Here is a 21,695-nt window from a genome sequence, read left to right on the forward strand (position 1 = left end):
AAACATAAACACTATGACACCGGCCTCCTTTGCACAGTCTTTAAATGTACAAGTTCAGATAATACCAAGCAGAAACACAGAGAAACATGCATCGAGAAACATTCAGAGAGATGGTACTGTTGTACATAAGTATGTGCTGTAAAGCCTTTAGGGTGCACCCACAGGGACAGAACAAATACGAAAAACGAGAAGATCCAAGTGATGGGCGTTTATATTTGTATTTGTACTAATATATGTTAAGATTACATACTGGTGTGTGAATGTGCACATGTATACTAATAACAGAGCACATCATAACGCTCTATGTCGAAATATTATTTGTTCCTTGTATAAAATGTAATGCCATTGTGAGCAACACATTTTCAGTTTCATTGTTAAGTGACAAACTCAAAACTCTATTACTGAAAAAATGTCATACGGCAAAAGGCAGAAATGAACAAAGAACTACAAAGAACTAACGCAATCACAAACTGACAATTAGATTAGCTCCCAACATCACCTCCACACAAAAAGAGAAGAAAGGTTGTGAGCGTGTGTGTACATGTTTGAGTATGAGTTAGCGTTCAAGTGTTTGTGTGTGAATGCTTATGAGTATACTGTATGTGCCCACACACCTTTGCCTGAGTAGAGAAGAGTTGTTTGTGTTCAGACAATGGGGCCAGGCTAATAAAATCTCTGCGGCTGAGGAAATGAGTTTTTCCAAGAAAGTCATTGTGGAGAAAGACAGGAAGTAGAACAGAAGTGACTGTCTCTGTCAGGTTATTAATGTGTTTCACTGTGTTACATCACTTAAACACTACTCTCCCTAGATATGAGATACAATAGACCCTATTCATAAAGTTAACTATATTTAGTTGTAAAGGTTCGTAATAACAGCTATAAAAATAATTTCACCATGGCATTTTATCATGGTAATTCTAAGAAGTGGTGCAAGTGACAGATAATGTCATTATTACACTAAATTGTTGCTTATTTCACACAAAACTGCACTGACTATCCACGCATTTGCGTATATATGCAGTGTACAACATTTAAGACGTGAGAGACTTAAATCAAGCCAAAATCTACCAATTGAAGTGACGCTCAAAATCAGTGTTTTTAAAATAAAACCCACTCTCTATAAGTTTGAAAGGTGGCTGTTAGTTTGTTTTGGTAGCTGTTAGTTTCAGTTTGTTCCTTCTCAAACAACTGCAGCTGTAGTCAGCTTGAATTCATGCCATTTATAGTGGAACCCAATGGTGCCGTCCATCTGTGTGCTCAGTATGTTTCAAACAATCATTGTTTTTGGCATAATATGGCTTAATACACTTTGTGTTTCTTGTTATTCTGCTCCTCAGAAGCTCCAACACTTTTTGCAATATACTGGATATATAGATGAGCATCAGATGTGGATTATGTAGATTATGCTTCAGGAATGGTTTGAAAAGTTTCAATAGATGCTTTTTATAGACTTTTACCTCCATGAAAACTTGTCACCATTGCAATCTTTTATAACAGACATGAATTCAAGCTGACTACAGCCACTGTTTTCTTTCAGGCGTTAAAGTTTTCACAAAAACATTCCCCCCAAGCAAGAATATTGCAACTGTCCTGCAGAAATCTTATGTCTAAAACAAAATGAACCTTTTACTGTTGAAAAAAATCTTGATTCTGCTGTGGATGCCTATGTACTTCTGACATTTAACAATATATCCATGGTCAGGCTGTGATCCAAGGTTATTTAACATTTTGTGGAAATTAGAGCTATCCTACCCAACCACATGGGAACTCTAATCATAACTGATAGCTTAAATAACCAACCTATTAATCCAATATAGGCCATCACATTGAGTATTCAACACCAAGGGACTACGTAGCACGACAACATAATGAATCCTCTGGCACCCCTCTGGGAACCAGCAGAATGGTCTGTTCCAGCATTCCCCAGGCCGTGCGGGCCAGTTCACTAATGAGCCCACGGGGGAGCACCCACTGTCTATGTGTTTAATAGACTGTAGCCCTGCCAAGAACTACACAGAGAAAGAGAGAGAGGGGGAGACAGAGAGAAAGAGAAAGAGAAAGAGAGATAGATTGAGTGAGAGAGATATCCTTACATGTGGTGAGAAACAAGTAGCTCATGCGAGAAACTCCATCATTATGATGCAGAGAGAGAAAAGCAGGAGACAGAGGAGCGACTAAGTTATTCTCATTATAATTTCTACCAGTATGAGAAACAAGTTCATCTAAGAAACACACTCATTATATTATACTCAGTGTCCTACTTAAACCTCACATCTCCAGAAAGTCAACTTTGAAAGAATTAAAGGCAAATTTTAGCAAAGGCTTTCCCAATTACTTTAATTTGATTTGAAATTATACATGTTCATTTTGTATTGCAATACTGGAATTACTTTACTTTAGGAAAATAAAGCCTTCTGACACATATTGCAACATTTCTGATTCATTTCTGTACATATACTGTAGGGTAGCACAATCCATGAAGTGATGAGGTGCCATTGTTCTTGTTGTAATGCAATCTTGGTTTATGCAAAAATATAAAAAAAATTTAAAATGGGAGCTTATTCAAAGACAATAGTGATACATGTTGTAATGCTTCTACTTGTTAGCGCTTTTTAAGTCACTGTGTCATGAGTGACAAAGTTTTCTTGTTGGGAGACAAATGTTGTGAGTGTTATGCAAGAATTGATCCTGAGATGTGGATGAAGTGTTTTGGTTGCTTTAGCGCATTTTGGAGGAGAGATGAACTGTTGGCTGAGCTACATGTTGTTTAAGAGAACAGCGTGAAAAGTTCTGAAAAAGTAAACCCAGTATAGAGAAATGTGTGTAACTAACTGTAAAAATACTGTAACAGCTTCTCCTAATCTGCATGTCCTCTTCTATGACTGGTGTAGATAAAAAAAAACAGTGAGGGACTAACAGGTAGATTCAGAGCATTAAATTGTGTCTTCTGGAGGTATCATGGAAAGATCTAATTAAATGACATGTCCAGTCTCATTCATCCTCGCTTCAAACATCCAGCCCTGATTTTTGAGTATACTTATCCTAATTAAAGACCACTAAAGACAGATAAAATACTTCCGGCAAAACATGCATTTTTTTATTTCAGGTTTCCTGAATTTGAATTTGGCAATTGCAAAACAAAAAGAAATAATAATAATAATTTAAACAGAATTTCCATCTTTTTCGTCAGGTTTAAACAGGACTAACTGGCTTACTGGCGACTGGGTTAAATAAAAAAATCTCCCTTTTCTACAGCTCACGGCTGACGGATAAGATTTACGCACTTTGAACCTCTGGCTAAAAAAGTTGGGAAAACCTCTGTTTTCAGATGAAAAGCGTTAAAAGGCTAGGCAGATATGGAACAATAAAATCCTGCCTTCAAGTGTCGATCAGTAGATTAGTTTTATATCCCAACATGTTTGCACCTGGCCTCTGAGTCTCAAGTAGAAAGAGATACACATCACAGCAAAACTACATCACATGACTTGATGCAGGATTTGTGTGTATGCCTGTGTGTGCACCGATGCACGTGTTCACATGTCTGATGTGGTTTCCCTCTGTAATTACAGTCCTTTAGAAGCCCGTGCACCTGGTTTTGAATGAGCCCCTATGGCAGCCACACAGACACCATCTATCAGCCTCAGACAAGCACATCTAACACCACTAATATCCACAAAGAAAGACGGAGACAGACTGTCTGATTAAGAGGCCTACATACAGACAGTGAGGCGTGAGGGAAGAAGAAGAGACGTGGAGAAAACAGCAGAAAGAGCAACAAGTAGAGAGATGAGAAAGAGGACAGACAAGCAGTTGTAAACTAACAAGAAAACAAGCAGACAGACGTAAAGAAACAGACATACAGACAGGTAAAGAGAGACAGACATATTCTAAACAGAGACAAAAGGCAGTACGGAAAGACAATCTGACCAAAAAAAGGGGAGGCTAATACAGAAGGAAAAACAAGAAAATCAGAGAGACAGACACACGGTTTTATTAGTCATCATCTTCCTCCCGTTTTTCTGTGCATAAAGACAATGGCATTCTTATTTTTTGATAATGTTCTAATCAGTACAACACAGTAACTGTATATGACTACGACGTTATACAACAGCTTGCACTGGGACCGTGTGTGTGCGTGTGTGTGTGTGTGTGTGTGTGTGTGTGTGTGTGCACGTGGAGTGGTCATCTTATGTTAGAGACACAAGGGTAGGACCCATGATGACTGTCTTAGAGAGTCCCCCTCTGTTCTCCTCTCCTTTGTGGAAGATAGTGATAAATCATTAATAGGCTCACCACTGCTCTGTGTCTCTGTGTGTGTGTGTGTGTGTGTGTGTGTGTGTGTGTGTGTGTGTGTGTGTGTGTGTGTGTGTGTGTGTGTGTGTTCGGGGGATTTCTACCTTCTGCCCCCTGGCTTCTATCACTGTAATACTGTTCACACATCATTTCTGCTGCACACACACACACACACACACACACACACACACACACACACACACACACACACACACACACACACACAGATTTTTCATCATAGGCAGCAGAAGCATCATCTTGTTCAGGCTCATAAATAATTTCCTGCAGCTCAAGTCTGGCCTGGAAACCTGCCTTTCACTCCATGCCATCCACTCCCCCTCTCCAAGTACAACTCTCTTTCTCCCTCTGACTCCCTGCCATCTCCTCCCCCTCTCCCAGTACACTGATCCTTCTCTCTCTTCCTCTCTGTCACTCCCTGCCATCCCCCACTATCCCCCTTTCCACTGGTAAAACCACCATGCTCTCTTTGGCTCGGTGCCCTTGTTCTAGTACAACGATCTCTATCCCTTTCTCCAGTGCCTTACTTGTAAATCAGGAAAACTCTCAACAGCAGTGGAGGGGGCTGGGGTGATCCGGAGGGTCAGAAAACGCATCAAAACCACACTGCCTGGAGCGCATTAGACAGGGTCTTGGCGCGGTATCTCGATGCTGTCATGCAATAAACAGTGTGTGGCATTGGATTTACATTTAGCACATTGGTAGACAAACAATCTCCTCATGTCCAGACAATGAAACATCAGATACACAAAAATACATCATAAAACTAAATATTGTAAACACAACTGAAGCCATAAACTAATAATAATAATAATAAGGATGCATCTTGGCATTATCAAATCAGACAATATAGGTTCTAGTTCAAAATATCCAATTTGTTATTTATGCTCAGGTGTCACTTGAGAGAAAATGATTTTGGATTTTGAATAGAAAAATAATCCAATACTTCTGTCTTACTGTTGTTTTTTTAATTTAAGTGTGAAGTTAGCTTGCTCTGCTAGTTAGCTTTACTTCAAGCTACACTAATCAATATTTTTATACTAACAATGGATCAAATAAATATGTGTAATGTGAAAGGTGTTGCTCATTGTGAAGGATCTGCATCGCCCAACTCTGCAGTTTCCCTTAGCTCTATGTAGCATTTTAGCTCCTTTTAGCTCGTTGTTTTGGTTTTTCAGCCTGCTATTCCACTCTCACCAAATTTGCTTCCAGCAGCAGTTTTCAGGAAAAATGCTCTAAAAACCTGCTGTACAGTAAAGTTAGTGACTAGCTGATGAACACAGTGCAGCATTAAAGATCCATATAGTTTCCTCAGGAGTGACCAAAACAGAGCTAAAATGTTTCCAACAACAACTTTATAAGGCGATAATGTTAATGTTGTGCTCACTGTTTATTCTACCTCACCCAAGTGGCTAGCAAAATAAAATAATGCTGCTTTAACATGTAAATGAAATGAGTTTTTAAACAGAATGGGAAATGGCACTGTACTGTATGTATCTTCATCCTCATGTGCATTTTTTCTTTTCCCCTTTTTTACATGTATAAAATACTGTTATCCAAAAGTATATGCAAGACAACAGTACATCCTGGAGCCGTAGCTATTACTGCTTATTAGGATAGTTGATTTTCTTGACTTTTAACCTAGGTGCAATGCTTGTTGTTCCTGTTTACCTCACCCACTTATGAACTCCCATCTTCACTCTCCCATCTGTTCTTTCATCCACTATCACTTCTTGCTGCTATGTCATAGCCAAGTGTTCCTACTGATGCAGTTTCCCCTACACTGCATTTTTTTTAACTCTCATCAATGCATTCCTCTGATCCAAAAGACTACATGCAAGTTGTGAATCCCTAAACAATAAATCTAATTAATATAGAAACTCTAAACCTGGAGAAGGTGACTCCGGCATAAATACACTGTTTATGAGCGAGGGGAAACAAGAGGTAGTAAAAGCAAATGTGCATCATGAACATCAGTTTAACTGACATTGACAAATTGTGATCATATTTGTTAGATGTCTTAAGTGTCAAAACAGACTAAATCTGGATCTTGTTCTGGGTAGATACAGCACAACATGGTACTCTCTACCTCTTTGTCACTTACACCTTTCTCCACTGCTCTCCAACTTTGTTTCTCTCTCTGTAACCTTCCCTCAATGAGTAACTACCCCTTCACTGAAAAATGTTTCACACTTGCTCATTTTCTGTATTTCACCTCTAATATCAATGTCTAAAATATGTCTTCCATCCAGCCAACTACAAGCTGAAAAGGCTCCTGATAGAATTAAGTGTTGCCATGTTACCTACCTTGGAGCTTAAGGGACTGACATAGGTGGTAGAGGTGGTGAATATGACTGTATGACTGTACGGTGAATAAAGGGAATTTTATTATCAGAACTACACAATCTAAAAGGACTTTACTACCAAGAGATTTAAACATATTTGTACAAACACCCTTTCACTGATAATTACAAAGCAGTTTAAGTACTTGTTTAGAAACATAGAAATAAAATACAAATTTAGAGTCAAAATAATCAGGTTTGGGCCAAGTTGCTTTACAGCAATGCAAGATACTGGAAAGTACTGTCATGACCAACACTAAAATAATCAAAGCAATGTCAATATTATAATAATTCCCAACTAGCCCTCCAAAATTAAATGACAAAATATTTGTCATGATAATTTGTTTGTACCTTGCAAAAAACCGTTACAAATCACTGTTGAATAGTTTTATGATGGGACAACTCTATGGAGATAATTTGGTCAGGTGGTTTAGGGACAGATCATGGTCTGGATTAAAATAAGTACTTTATTAAGATTAGGGAAAGACTTAGGTTTGGGTTAAAATTACTAATTCTTTAAGGTTAGGGGATGATAATGGTCATGGTTTTAAAAAAAAACAATGTTGACTAGCAGTTTGACTCTGTTGAAGCTGTGAAACACTGTACAGTAACAACTCACTGTTGTAATGCAGGTGCCAGTCATTCATGTACTGAATCTCTTGGTAATACTCAGCTCCGCTGTACTGGCTTCCTTCCATCAATGCACAAAAGTAAATACTGGAAGTGATAAAACAAATGCAGATAAAAATATCAGGCTCTCTGGTTTGCTAGATATTCATATTTCTTCACCAGCCAGTCATTTACATCAGCCGTTCGCTCTTTTCTGCCATGAAGATGAAATCAGCTTCTGTGAATTTGTGAGCTGGGAGTGGCTGCTGGGCATCTCACAGTTTAAATGGACAGACATTGTTTTCTTTTGTTGGACCAGCAAATGAAAGAATTTGATAAAAGTAGCTCAAAAACAGAATACAACAGAATGTGCTGTTGGTTCTCAATGGGATTGGCAGTACTAGCAGCTTTAGGCTGCAGGCTAGGCTTTTAGGCTTTTTGACACAATTTGCGAAGAATATTCAGTCTGCCTGCCCCCTCCCCTCTCTTTCTGTCAGTCTCTTTCTCTCATGCTCCTCTCTTGCAGTCAGGGATGAGTAGCTCTATCTCTGCCGTCTTTCAAACCAGATGTTCAACTCTGTGTAACCTATGGCTCGATTACCCAGACAGATCACAGCCTGAGTCCCTCTTCTTTTCTCTCCCCACTGGCACCTCCTCACCCTGATGGGATTCACCCATTTTTTAAAAAGTGCAAAATAGAACTTTCATCCCATTACTTCATCCAACACAGGATGCTCAGTTTGTGATTAGAAGAGTCATATCATACATCTGTTGTCAGCATGAAAGAAATGACTCGAACCTTGTTAACAGTAACTGATGTTTAGGAGAGATTAATGCCTGCTATTTCAAATCCCACCTATAGACGACACTGTCAATGATTAGTTATATGAATGTTGAAAATAGAGTAACATACACACTGCTAAGTTTCTGTAAGGCAGCAATGAAAATAAGAACAGTAATTGTAATTCTCTTATTGTGTAGACTGCAGCGTAAAACATATTTATTCACTGAAAAATACTAATTTGTGGTCCAAAAGTTTCTTATTTGACTGAGAGAAAACCATAGAGGAGAAAACTCATTACATTAGCACCAGAAGATATCTGCACACGGCATACTGTGGTTAAACTGCAAGTGTTCAAACAATTAATTGAACATACCATGAAACTAGCAAATACAAGCCAAGAATGATGTCTAAGTAAACCAAGAACTGTTTGTAGTGGTGTTTTATTGGGACTTAATCTTCTAGTAGAAATGACCTATGCTGATCAGTCTGGCAGACAACACCAGAATGTACTTATTGTGGCAGGAAAAGCACAGGTGTAACTAATAACTAATAAAAATGTATTACCAATACATTTCTAAGGAATACGTTTTCCCTAATTTATCCCTAATCTGATTGCAGAGGGAAAGCATATAAATCTACCATTTTTATACACAAATTAAGTGAAATGTAAATAACTACCTACTAAAAAGGTACAGTTAACAATACTGTAATGTAAATTTTAGATTAAAAAAACATTATTTATCATCCTAAATGTAATCTTTAGATTTATATATCTTAGCATTTTGCTTCATAACTCAAAGTTACAGTTTTCATACATGCATCATGGCTGTTGTTCCCTTATACAACAGCCATGATTATATGTTGACTCTAGGCACATATCTCACTACAAAAGTTCAACATTTTCATAATTAGCGCCTAATGGTTGTCCCAAATAACACAACTCACAAAGTGTGGTCATCATGGGCTTTTCCAATTTAACTATAAGTATGTTTATTTAAAAGGGCAGGTTTACAGTGGGTTTACAGGTGTATGAATAAATAATCAACACAAATGCATAAACTAATCAACACTGATTCCATACTAACCTACCATTTATTTTATATGCACAGCAATGTGACAAATGTAAAATATTAGTAGCAGTCATCTTTTTTTTTATATTGTACTGAAAATCTGAAATGTTAATATTTGAGGACAGACAATATGCTAATGTAAATTTAAGACACTATTTTATTTGTGTCTTTTTAGATAAAATGGACTGAGACAGACCCCAAATTGATGCTAATCAGGGAAGGAACTTGATTGATCATTTTGCACAGACATTTTTGGTGCACAGCTGTCACAACAGACTGTCTTTGTGAAAGCTAAGTTAAAAACACCAACTCATATTCTTTGGCATAAATAAGGATTATACATTGTTCAGATTTAGAAATATGCATTATTAGCATTTAAAGTAAAAAAGTCAGTTGTGGCAACAAACTAAACCTCTTGCTTCAACAAAAGTGAATGAGACCTGATAACTTACAATATGTAGCTGAGATTCATCACAAAGTGACAGAGTGGAACCATGTCACACTAATACAACGCAAGAGTTTATTCAATGTAAAACTCATCAAATCAAGTTGTTCAGAAACAGCGTGAGGATGGTTATCCCTTGATATATCCCATCACTGTCTTTCAAAATCCTTGAATATGTCAGTGGAAACTGTACTTTGTCAACTTTGCATTTCTAAAGATTTACTTTGTTTACTTTTGATGAAGAAAATAATCCAACCTCTGGCAAAAACTTTACAGGTTTCCCATACAGTAATATTGAAGTAGATATATCTGGTGTTTTGCTTATTGAGTAAAAACTGTCACTAATATGTCCCCATCAAGTTTTTCTGGCCCTGATCCCAATCCCAGTCCACTGATATTGGATCTCTGTCGATACCAGTCCAATACTTATAATTACATAGCAACAGAAGATATGTAATGTTGATTTAATATGTATCTGGCACATTAAGATAGCAGGTGCAGCCTTCTGACCTTTTTCACAAGATACTTAATCCAAACACCAAAGGTCCTGGTTCAAAGGGATTAAGTTGATCAGTTTACGTTATTGATATGATATGAATGAAAGTTTAACTGGAGAATGCAACTCCTGAAATTAACAAGATCCACTGGAGAGCAGCTGATTTAACTGGTGAAAGCAGCAGTCAGCGCCAGCTAAAAATGAGAAGCTGTTAGCTGCTACTAAAGAGTTAGAGGCGGACTTAAGCAGACCCATGTATTTTGCCAACGAGGAGGTCAGAATTCAGAGTGGCTCACTTGGTGTGCCCAAATAATTTTTCACAATGACACACTCTAATTTTCACTTGCACTGTAGGCTGTTGTACAGCAGAGGCGCTGCATACATGTATGTGTGTTATCGACTCCTTGGATGGTGTGGCACACGATAGCGTTCTCTATTTTGGTCTTTCAAGACTGTCTGCAATTGGTCAGGAACGCAAATTTGGGTGTCAAAGTTGACCAAAGTTCAACTCTACTCAAAAGCTTTGCACAGATTTACTTTGTCTCAAGGACAAAATTCAATGATTGCAGTGATTCCATTGCAATGCGATGCAATGGTTTGATTGTGTTAAATGCTGGCGTGCCCTGAGAATGACTTCAAGTTTTTCTGTATTCCTAAAATGTTCCACAAACATACAGTATGGCATTTCTGCAATAGGAAGGATAGAGTTATGTCTCAACAGTACAACTATATGACAAGTAACTATGTACAGCTGTATATATAGTGCAACTAACTATAGTAAGCTATGGTATAGTGTGACCACCTTGTTAACTCCAGGAAATGTAATTCCCATGAGACAAAGTTAGACTATTTAGACAGCTCTGTAATATAATAGCAAATGCAGTATACATGTATATCCACGGGAAAAACAGCTAGTCAGGGAGAGAGAGAGAGAGACGGTGGAGGGAGAGGAGAGGAGGGCGAGAGGGAGAGCTGGAAAGAGAGGGAGGCAAGTTGGGTCTGAGGATGAGTGTCTGGTCCCTAAGGCTGTGTGTGTGTGTGGTGTGTGTGTGTGTGTGTGTGTGCGCGTGTGCGTGCGTGTGTTTCCGTCAGCATACTCTCACAGCTCAATAATGATAAATAAGTCAACCTCCTCTCTCGTCCCCTCAACCCCTCTCTCTGCTCCTGTCACACACACCCCTCTTCTGTTCATCTACCCCCCACTACACTCCCAGTGGTAATGAAGCAACAGTAGGTACTAGCTGACAACTGTGCAGACCAGAGTTTCATCTATATTCATTCTGCTATAGTGGGCCACCACAGTAAGACCCCTTCTACCTCTGAGATACAAAACAACATCCATCCATCTCCTTCTCTTCCTACTGTATCCATCAATCTTACCATCCACCAAATGTTTCCTCATTCAGCTCCAGTGGCACACCACAAAACAACACGACATAGAACACTATAATATCTTCTATAATAAGACCAGATCCATCTCTATTTATCAGTAGCATGATGCCAACTTAAATACATTACCTGTATATTTCATACAAAACACTTTAGGACATAGCTTTATCACTGGAGACATGTGTCATTTTGTTACACTTTTATACCAACCAAAGTCATAATTCATCTCCTTTTTTGTGAAAGACTAAAATATAAGGAGAAGCATAATTAAGTAGAAAAAGAGATTAGAAGAGCAGGAAAAAGAAAGAAAGTGAAAAAGAAGGCAAGAAAGCCGGCAAAAAAAGAACGGTCTACCTATATTTCTGCCTGTGCCATCTACTGTATGTGTGTGTCTGGAGGGTCCTAATTGCTGCTGAGGTCAGGCTGCTGAGCAGTAAAGGGTTGTGTTTGATGCAGGTAAGAGTGTGTGTGTGTGCTTGTGTGTGTGTGCGTGAGCGTGTGTGTGTGTGTGACTGCTCTGCATGCCCTTGACTTGCAGCTGGCAAACAACGCTTTAGGCCCCCACAGCTGCCTCATCATTACTGTTCACAGGGATCCCCTGCCACACGCTCTCACTCTCTCACACACACAAAACACACACACACACACACACACAGTGTGAGAGAGACTTAGTCACAGCTACACAGGCACAGACACAAAAACAGACACACGCAGACATACACAGAGACACTCACCCCTTCCCGCAGGCTCCTCATTAAGCCAGTGTAGGCGGCAGCGGGAACGAACCACAGTCCCTCTGGGGAGCCTCTCTTCTCCTCCTGATAGAGAGGCATAGAAAGACAGGGAGAAAGGGTGAGAGGAGAGAGGAGAGATGAGGAGGGGGTACGGATGGGGGCGGGGGCAGTGGAGGAGTAGAGTGGGAGTCAGAGAAAGGCAAAGAGATAATGTGGAGGAGATGCAAGTAGAGAGGAGTAAGGAAAAGGGCAAGAAAGGGCCAAGTCGGGGAGGGGAGAAGGGAGCGTAGAAGCCATGACATCTTGATTACTTGGATACGACATCTTTACATAAACATGCTTCCATAACTATTATAATCCAGCTGAGCTTTTTTTTCCTTCTAAATATTGATTTTACTAAGAAATATAGTATGTATGAGAATTATAAATAATGTTTTCTTTGATTTTGCTCATCTATGTACTATCTCACTCCCTTTTTTACATAATAAAGGGTAGGGGAAAAAAGAATGTATACATTACTTTTAAAATGAAAAATACATCATACTCTAATAAGGGCTGGCGTAATGGACTTCTTTCATGTTCAATGTTTTTGGCTGGTCATTGCAGGAAAACACATGTAAATAATACAGTAGCATTAATGATGGCTCCGTCTATTTACAGGACAGCAACTACTGAGTGTTTTCATTAGCAATAATAATCTTGACAACTTTTACATTTAATCAATCAATCAATCTTTCAGTCTATAAAATGTCAGAAAATACTGAAACAAGCCCATCACAATCTCCCAGTTTTAAAAAAAAACAATCAATACCCAAAGATATGCAATTTACAATCATATGAAACAGAGAAAAGCAGCAAATTCTCACATTTGGAAAAACTGGAACCACAGAAAGCTTGGCATGAAGAATATGTGTACTTCTTTTTCTGACTATATACATATATTCACCATTTTGCTGCTATCATCACTGTCTGACATTCCACAAAATTCCACAAAATTATATATACATATATATATATATAATTATTTCTACCAATATTTTTATCTTTCATGAAACAATGCACTGTACCATTGCTACTGCGCTAGGCTCTAGGCTATATCTAACCTTGAGGATAAAGACTTCACTGGAGGCTATAGCTAATCGTTGTCATTGACTGGTGTTGCAGAAGAAAAGGGGAGCAAAGCAGGTGATTTTACCTGGGGACACTTAAAAGACCTTTCCCTATTACTTGAATAAACTATTTTACCTGCCATTAAACAGGGAAAGTGGGTCCACCTGTTTGGAGGAGTTCACATCCTGTGTTCAGGATTTCCATTAGCACTGGTTGTAATGAAGCTATTAGCTCCTACAGTCGATGCGGTTTAAAGAACTGAATTATTGTTGTATATTTTTGTATTCAGTGGAGGGTTTCGACATCATGTGATGTGAATGATGCTTCAAAGTACTATTTTAAGAAACTCTTTTACAGTCTGATAACTTTTTTATTTCAACCTCAAAACTATCAGAAAAAGTTTCTGTGGTGTTTGTCAAGGTTGTAAGTTATCTATCTCAATCTAACCTTGAGAATAGAAGCAGCAATGCAGCTGATCATTGACACAGACCAGAAAACCAACCAGACAGCCAACCTGCCAGTCTACCAGGGGACTCTTAAAAGACTCAGCACAAATCAAATAACTACTGGGTTTTTAGTGCCATCAATACCTTGACTGGCCCTGCTGGAGAAACAGAAATTCTCAAGTCAAAACTGAAATAAAGGATAGGTTGAGCACAGAAGCCTACACAGCACTAAAAGTTGTGCAAATCATTGTCATTGACTGAAAAAAACAAACAGCTGGAGATTTTAAAAACCCAATCCTCAATCCAAAGCCAAACAAGCAGGTAGCTTTACTACAGGAAGCCAAGAGGGTACTAACCTCTAGCTAATCACCACCCTTTAGCATCAGAAACCTGCTCTCTAAGCACTCTCTAATCTTACCAACAAAACAGTACCAAAGATAAACATGGTCACTGAGCTTTTCTGGGTATATTTTAAAGTGCAAATCCTAAAAAAAACTGAACAAAACTGAAAACTAAGAAGGCACAAAAGGGGATCATTATCACTGACCAGACCCACAGTTGGAAAAGTAACCAGTGAAGGCAGCCAAGGTGTTTAGGGAAAACAATAAAAATACAAAAATAAACCGTGACTAATTGATGGTCTTGTGTAGATCAGAATACAATTTGAAACTCTGCCACAACCAGAAACCATGGAGTTCAAGTATAACCTGACTGATTAATCAACCAACCCCTACATAGAGGACCAGTCAAAAGATTAGAAACACCTTCCCATACACTTGAATGAGAAAGTTTGTCCAAACTTTTGACTGGTACTGTACATTCAAAGCAACACAAAGGGAAAGTACAAAGATGAGACATAAAAAAGCTAAAACACCAAAAACACAAAGGAACATAAAAAAAAGGTAAAAGTAATTTTTTTTAAAAAGTCACAGAATAGTAGGTACTGATGTACGTAGCTGACCTCAGATCCACAGGGAGTCTACTCCAGAGACTCTCAGACCAAGTACATGTCAGCTTCAACTCACTTTAGATCTGTAGAGCAGAAAGTCTGTGGATTTAAGGGACATACTCTGTCAACAGTCAGGGGCAAGTCCATGAAAATATTTATAAACAAGTAAAAGGATCTTTTACTATCTATTCTAAAACTTCCAGCCAGCACAGGGACTATACAACACAGATAATGCGAGCTATTCAGCGGTTTACATAAAACTCGGGAAGCAGCTTTCTGTACAAGTTATTATTGTACTACAGACTTTTGGACAAACCTAAGAGCAAAACATTACAGTTGTTGAGACTTCTTCTTACAAAAGCATGCAGCCGTTTCTCTTTATCATGGAGAGAAAGGAAAGGCTACATTCTGGATGTTCTGGATGTGGACGTGAAAGAAAACTCTTTTGTGTTCCTAATTTTCATGTGGGGTAATAATCTTCATTTCTTGTCTGCCGTGCAACATAACATGGAAATATAGTCAACTATGAGAACACTGGACTGCCCTGTAGTGACTAGATCATTTTATGGATGACAATACCTAAGGAGCTTATTTGCAAGATTTTAAAACATGTCCTGCAAAGAAAATACAAATCTTCAATGCAGCCATTGTGTTTTATTTTTCTTACTAACTGACAAACATTTACTCTCTAAATTTGTCCTTGAGGGAGCAGCTTTGGGGTCCTGTTCAACAACTAACAATGATCTCTGTGGGAGGTACAAGAATCGGTTAATCACTACATTACTATTTGTTAAGAACACAATGGCATCAATGGAAAAACACACACTCTTCCAGGAGCTGAAAAGTCAATTTATTAACAGCTTCTACAGGACAGTGATGAGATTCTCTGTGGCTTCAGGAGAGTAATAAGTGTAATCAGGAGGGCTGATTGATTTTTGAAGGTTATCCATCAGCCGTGTAAATAAAAATCTTACACTTAATCAACTTGCCGGGCTACACTGAGGTTAACCAGATATAAATTAGAATCACCTTTTCTAATGAAGTCAAACAGGGCCTCCTTCACTCTTTCTCTTGTAATTTTCAGGGTTGGGGTCAATTCACTTTCAATTCAAGTTAGTTAGCATGTAAATTTAAACTCCAACTCATTACCTAATGACAGCACTCGGTTTCATTCATTTCACACAAAGATTGGTCTTTTTCACTGAAGAAAAAAGAAAATGTCTTTTGATCTTTCTTGTATCTGACATTAGTGTTGTGTTCAATTCATGTTAACTCATTAATTCAAAAGACAGCACTCATTCCACATGAATCACTTAGGAAAAAGTTAAAAAAGAGTTAGGAAAAAAGAAACTTTTATATGAAAGATGACGTTCACTATCCACATAAAAAGCCATCTGTTGGGGGCATCCTGACAGTCTGCCAGGCTCGTTATATGTAAACGTTTTGGGTTCGACTGCACAAGTGTGGGCAGGCACCTCTGCCGCATATTTCCTGCCACTTTTTACTGTATCTCATAAAAAAGTCCATCCAATGTTATAACATGAAAAGAAATCAAAGAGACAAAGAAAAAGAAAATGTTTAAACCGCGACCGCAAAAACATGTTAAAAGGAGAACTCCAGTGATTTTGTATTGCAAAAATACGGTTAGAGAACTTGCAGGAGACACGAAAAAAAAACATCACACGGATGCAACAGAGGCTAAGATATCCCACTTTTAGTCTCTAATATGGGTCAAGATCCAAAAATCACTCAATTTTACACTTTCCACTCCATGTCACTCAATAGTGTCTTTTGCTGGTCTCTCCACCTGATAAATGCCCACGTCTCTAAAACAGTGCACCCCTACTTTGTGTCACAGGCTGCCTGTTAAAAATGCATAGCCTCCAAACCCAAACTGAGATAACTGGGGGTTTTGTCACTTGAGTAATTTTCTGAGACTGACAAAGCTCCTCCAGAGCCAACAAATATATTTTACATACTGTTTTCACAGGCTCAGTAGTACTCCCCATGACTGGTAAACTGATTGGATTGATTGATGAGTGCCCGTTTAGGTGCAGTTTATACAGTTGTGCAGAGAAAACTGGAGGTGAGCAACTTTGCAGTTTTCCATTCAACTACTGTTTGAGGTTATGAGTTATCCACATGATGAAAATCAAGTGTACCATTTTATTCATTATATTTCTCACAGTGTGTAATAATAAGGATAACTATAATTACTTTTTCTAATTGCATCATTACAGTAGCTGGTCTAATGTTTAGTAGTGAGCCTCAGTACTCACTATATTGAGAGCCCTTGTCTGAGATTTAATTAATGACCCTGACGCACTACAGGATGCTGATTATATCAACCATGTTTGATTGAAATCAGCAGTCTCAAAGAGGCCCAGATAGCTGATTCTGACTGACCAGATTCAATACCTCAACAAGACTAATAAGAAGAAGTAAAATAGTTAGGAATACTTTCCAAAAGATTTTGGCACAATGAGTGAGTTGGTGAATGATCACTACAGATAATAGCACATAGTGCTCAGGCAAATATGCATATTCTCTTCATGCAAGGAGCTGGACTTTCTTTCATTTTGAACATTTTTTGTCAAAACTTCAATACACTGTATATTATTTTATTTATATAAAAGCACTTAGATGCATAAAGTGCAGTTATACAAATAGACTGTAGAGACTGCTATGTATTAATTGGAGTAGCATTAGTGGTTTTCTTTGTTGTTTTCACATCTCTGCATTTCCCTGAATCTTTCTTTCTCATTCCAGGCTCTGTCAGTCGGGTGGATGTTCACATGAGACAGTGGTCTGAGATGTGTACCATGTAACTCAGTCATCTGCAGTATCTCTGTCTCTTTCTATCTGTCTCATGAATTTGGCCTCTCTGTCATGCAGACTCTACCTGTGAAGCGATGAGGTAGAGGAACTCCCCAAGTGGTGGCAGCAGGAACTGCTTCACTTTACTATTCCTCAGGTTATCTCTCAACAGGTCTGTCAGTGTGGACACTGCCTGGAAAAGGAGAAAACACAGAGAGGGAGACAGATCGTTTAGCATTTCTATTATATTGTTGCAAAATAAAAACTATATCTGATTACTGAACCACTGCATTTAAAAAAACAACTTCTCAGATGCCCTATCCTGATTTCTCGTGCATGTAAAAATATAGAATCATTAAAAGGTTAAAGAGCTCATTTTCAGCTTTAATTTTAAGGGTATATTTTTACATTCACATCAGATGAGCAGTATATGAATTGGAGTGCTTTTTATAAGTAGTCTCAAAATGACAGGACTTGGACAAATTGAGATTAACTCTTAGAATTGATCATATTAAAGACATGGTTGGAAATCCATTGCAATAAATGACCCACAGACATCAGCATATTCTTGGTGATGCTCTGCCTGTTACTGCAGCCATCTTCCCTTTTTGCTTGGTTCAGAGCCTTTTTGCCCTCAGTCTGGTCTTGAGCAAGTGAAATACACACTCAGTTGGACTGAGACCAAGTGGAATGACTTGGTCAGTCAAAACATTGCACTGATCCCCCAGAAACACTGGTTGGTTTTCCTGTGTGATTAGAATCATTTTCCTGCTGCATTGTCCTCAAACTGGGGCACTATTTCAAATCATGCCACATCACAGTACCATAAAGATAGTATAACCACCACAAATAAACCATGGCCTCACTATACTACACCAAAGTGTTGGTAACTACTGATCATTATGAAAATGCTAGAGCATGTTCTCTCTATAGAAAATCTAATCTATCTTGTTTGTATATGATGAGAAAATGGGAGAAACTAAGGAGAGGAAAGGGTAAAAGCAGAAAGGATAAAGAATGAGAAGGAATGGATAGAGTGAGAGAAGGAGAATGAAACAACATAGAGAAGGAACAGGAAGAGGGAACACATAACACAGTAACAGAGGGAGAAGGAAAAAAGAAAAATTGAGAGATAAGAGAAATAGGGCAACAGAGGGTGGGAAAGAGGGAGGAAAGGAGAGCAGGAAAGAAAGATATGAGCTGGGCAGCAACAACTATCTTACTGAAAACTATAAAACTACATACACAGATGAACACACATGCATGTATACACACACACACACACACACGTATTCAGAGCATTAAGTATGTATATGCACACACATAACTAGGTACACAAATTCATGCAATCATATGTACTTGTAAGAAATGCACACCACACTCACACACGTGCACACAACACGTAACAACACACAGAGTTAAGTATATGCAGAGACAGCCTTGCTGGCTGGCTGCTTCCTGGCATTAGCATTACTGCCAGCTTCCCCCCTCTGTGATCTGATGCAAGTTCTGCCTCACTCCTCTATCCGCCTCTCTCTTCTCCTCTTTCTTTTTCCATTTTTCTCTGCTGTCTCTCCTCCCTCTATTGTTTTTTTTTCTCTATACTACTTCTCTCTTTGTGTTGCCCTCCACATATGTATCATATAATTTCTCTCACTCCCTCGCTCTCTTATCTTTTTCTCACACTCTCTTGCTTTCACTGTCTCTCACCTCGTGTCTCTCTGTCTCGTAGTAGGGTGCGAAGTGGTAACGGTCTGTTTGTCATGTTCTCACACCATATCTTCCCCTTCCCCAGGAGAGTTATTCTTCCCTTTTATTTTTGCCCAAGTGCCATGGTGTAATCTCATGCTGTGCCTTCTGTGGGCATGATACAGAATCGGTTTGCCATTGAAATGCTGAGTAGGTCTGAACATCACTGCTAGTATACTTTGAGACCAGGACAGAAGCCGATATGTTTGGTTATTCACACAGCAACCCTTTAGGTTAATTAAATCAAACTTGGTTATACATAAACTAGTTCACACCATGTTGTGTGAGTATTAACCAAGTACATTAATGGGACTCATGTGCAATGAAAAAAATGCTCTTGTTTTCAACTCCTTTCTGAGCTGAACCCACTAATAACATACTGTAAATGGCTGAGTGGGGAGTTGAGATTCTGGTGTGTGTTTGAAACTGGTCATGCAGCTGCTCTCAGGCAGAGGGTGCTGAAAGGCACTGCTGTGCAACAAGCCAGAGCGGAAAAGAAAACATAAACACACACACACACACACACACTATTTTCCCCCAGAACACATCATTATCTCAGCATCAACATTCCCTCAGATCAAATGACACACATGAATGCACACACAGAAAACATAAACATATGCACTTACTTAACATGCATAAACAACAAAAAAGCATCACAACACAGCGTATAGAAGATTTGCACATACACACAGAAATGTGATAAATATAAGTAATGCACATGAGCAGTTACTGTGTCCACACTTGGGACAGCCAGATGTGTAAAGAAAGAGTACAGAGTAATAGTTGGTGGATTATCAGTCCCGTAAAGACTGAACTGCACGTGAATTTACAGTTAATACAAGGCTTGTTTCTGTTAAGGTGACAAAGGAGACTGATTAAACAGTATACTAGGCAGTATTGCCGCACTTTAGTCGGTTGAGGTAACCTTCTTATCTTCAACAGCCCAGCTTTCCACCTAAATTTACTAAACCTTCCTAAATTTGCATGCTAGCTTTTTACTGAGATAACCCAAGTTTGACCTTGATTCCCCTTACATATTTTACAAAATCCTCTGAAGTGCCCTATCCCTGACATACTGTCTCATGGTAAAACAAGACAACATGTGCAGTGATTTAGATAGACAAAGCATATTCCATTAATGAATCAAACAACTAATTTGCGAGATGTTAGACACAGATTAGTCCGGGCTCTGAAACGTCTTCATCCACAGGGAAGGTAATCTGAAGTAAAAATGTGATTTTTAATTATCGCTGAAATAATTCAAAATCAATGGATATATCCAGGAACAATACTGCTATATTTTCAATTTGTCCACAAACATATGTACATATTTAGTAGGTTTTGAATGTGTTTTAACAAAATTCATTAGTTGTCAGATATTTACACAAACTCTCTCTGGTTCAAAATCTCATCGTTTCCTTGCGAGAGGAATTCACAAATCCTTAGAGTAGTGTCTTCTTGGAGCTATTGCCCTCTGAATGGTTTCCAGCGCTTCTAGTAAGTTCCTAAATATTTATGTGTTTATGTGTGCAGCTTTATGTGTGTTTCTGTGAGCTTTTAGAATGTCTTAAGACTCCATATCCCCATGAAACACCCTGCATAGTGGAAGCTTTACCGGCTAAACCGCTGTAAAAGCCACAGAAAACTTTATAAGTGATGATAAGTGAAGGGGAAAATGATATCTTGTTGGGTTTGAAAGCACAGCTTCCCTAAGTCGCATAAGGAAAGCAGCAAGCTTGCCTTACAAACATTAACCCATAAAATTTTATTCTCATTTAATTCTATTTGAGGAGAGACACAGAGAGAGTGAGGGACAAAGACAGATGGACTGGAGAGAGAGAAAAGAGAAAGCAGCAGGACGGATAGAAAGGAGAGAGTTAGACAGAAAGAGAGACACAAACAGGCGTGAGTGTGTGTGTGTGTGTATGCATGCGCACACGTGTGTGTTTGGGGGAGTGATCGAAGCATATAGCAGTTACCATAGTAACTAAGCCCAGCCCTGTCACTCCAATCAGCAGGACTGCAGCAGGAGAACCCCTGCTGAGACAACACACACACACACACACACACACACACATACACACCCACAAGCAAATGAAAGAATGTGCTGTTTTACTGGTCATCTGTTAACATCACTATAACATAAAAATACACACAAGCACAGAACAATTGCATGCACACACACAAACGATGGAGAGACAGAACATCACAGACACAAAAAACTACATACACAGGACCCCTGCTGAGAGCACACAGAAACATGTCTCAAAAATAGCCCATGCACACGCACAAACACACACACACACACACACACACACACACACACACACAGAACCCCTGCTGAGTCTGTAGATGGACACACACATGGTCATAGCCATGGACAAACACACACACACACACAAACGTACAGCTTTGTCCTTTTCTTAACAATTTGTCATCCT

The 21,695-nt window shown here is 38.8% G+C and overlaps 1 protein-coding gene across 6 annotated transcripts in view; it reads right to left on the bottom strand.

Annotated features, from left to right (window-relative positions):
• ulk4 (unc-51 like kinase 4) overlaps positions 1-21,695 on the bottom strand; it is an 80,598-nt gene that overhangs the window by 48,304 nt on the left and 10,599 nt on the right. For all 6 annotated transcript variants that reach the window (XR_010930449.1, XR_010930450.1, XM_067602212.1 and 3 more), the window contains exons 18-19: positions 17,588-17,695; positions 12,181-12,264 (exon numbers count right to left, since the gene is read on the bottom strand). Coding sequence is in view for 4 of the 6 variants with exons in the window: in XM_067602212.1 (XP_067458313.1) it covers positions 12,181-12,264; positions 17,588-17,695 (192 nt within the window). In the remaining 2 variants the exon portion in view is untranslated. The remainder of the gene's footprint in view (positions 1-12,180; positions 12,265-17,587; positions 17,696-21,695) is intronic.

The sequence above is a fragment of the Thunnus thynnus genome, chromosome 10, assembly GCF_963924715.1.
Source record: "Thunnus thynnus chromosome 10, fThuThy2.1, whole genome shotgun sequence".
Taxonomy (NCBI): domain Eukaryota; kingdom Metazoa; phylum Chordata; class Actinopteri; order Scombriformes; family Scombridae; genus Thunnus; species Thunnus thynnus.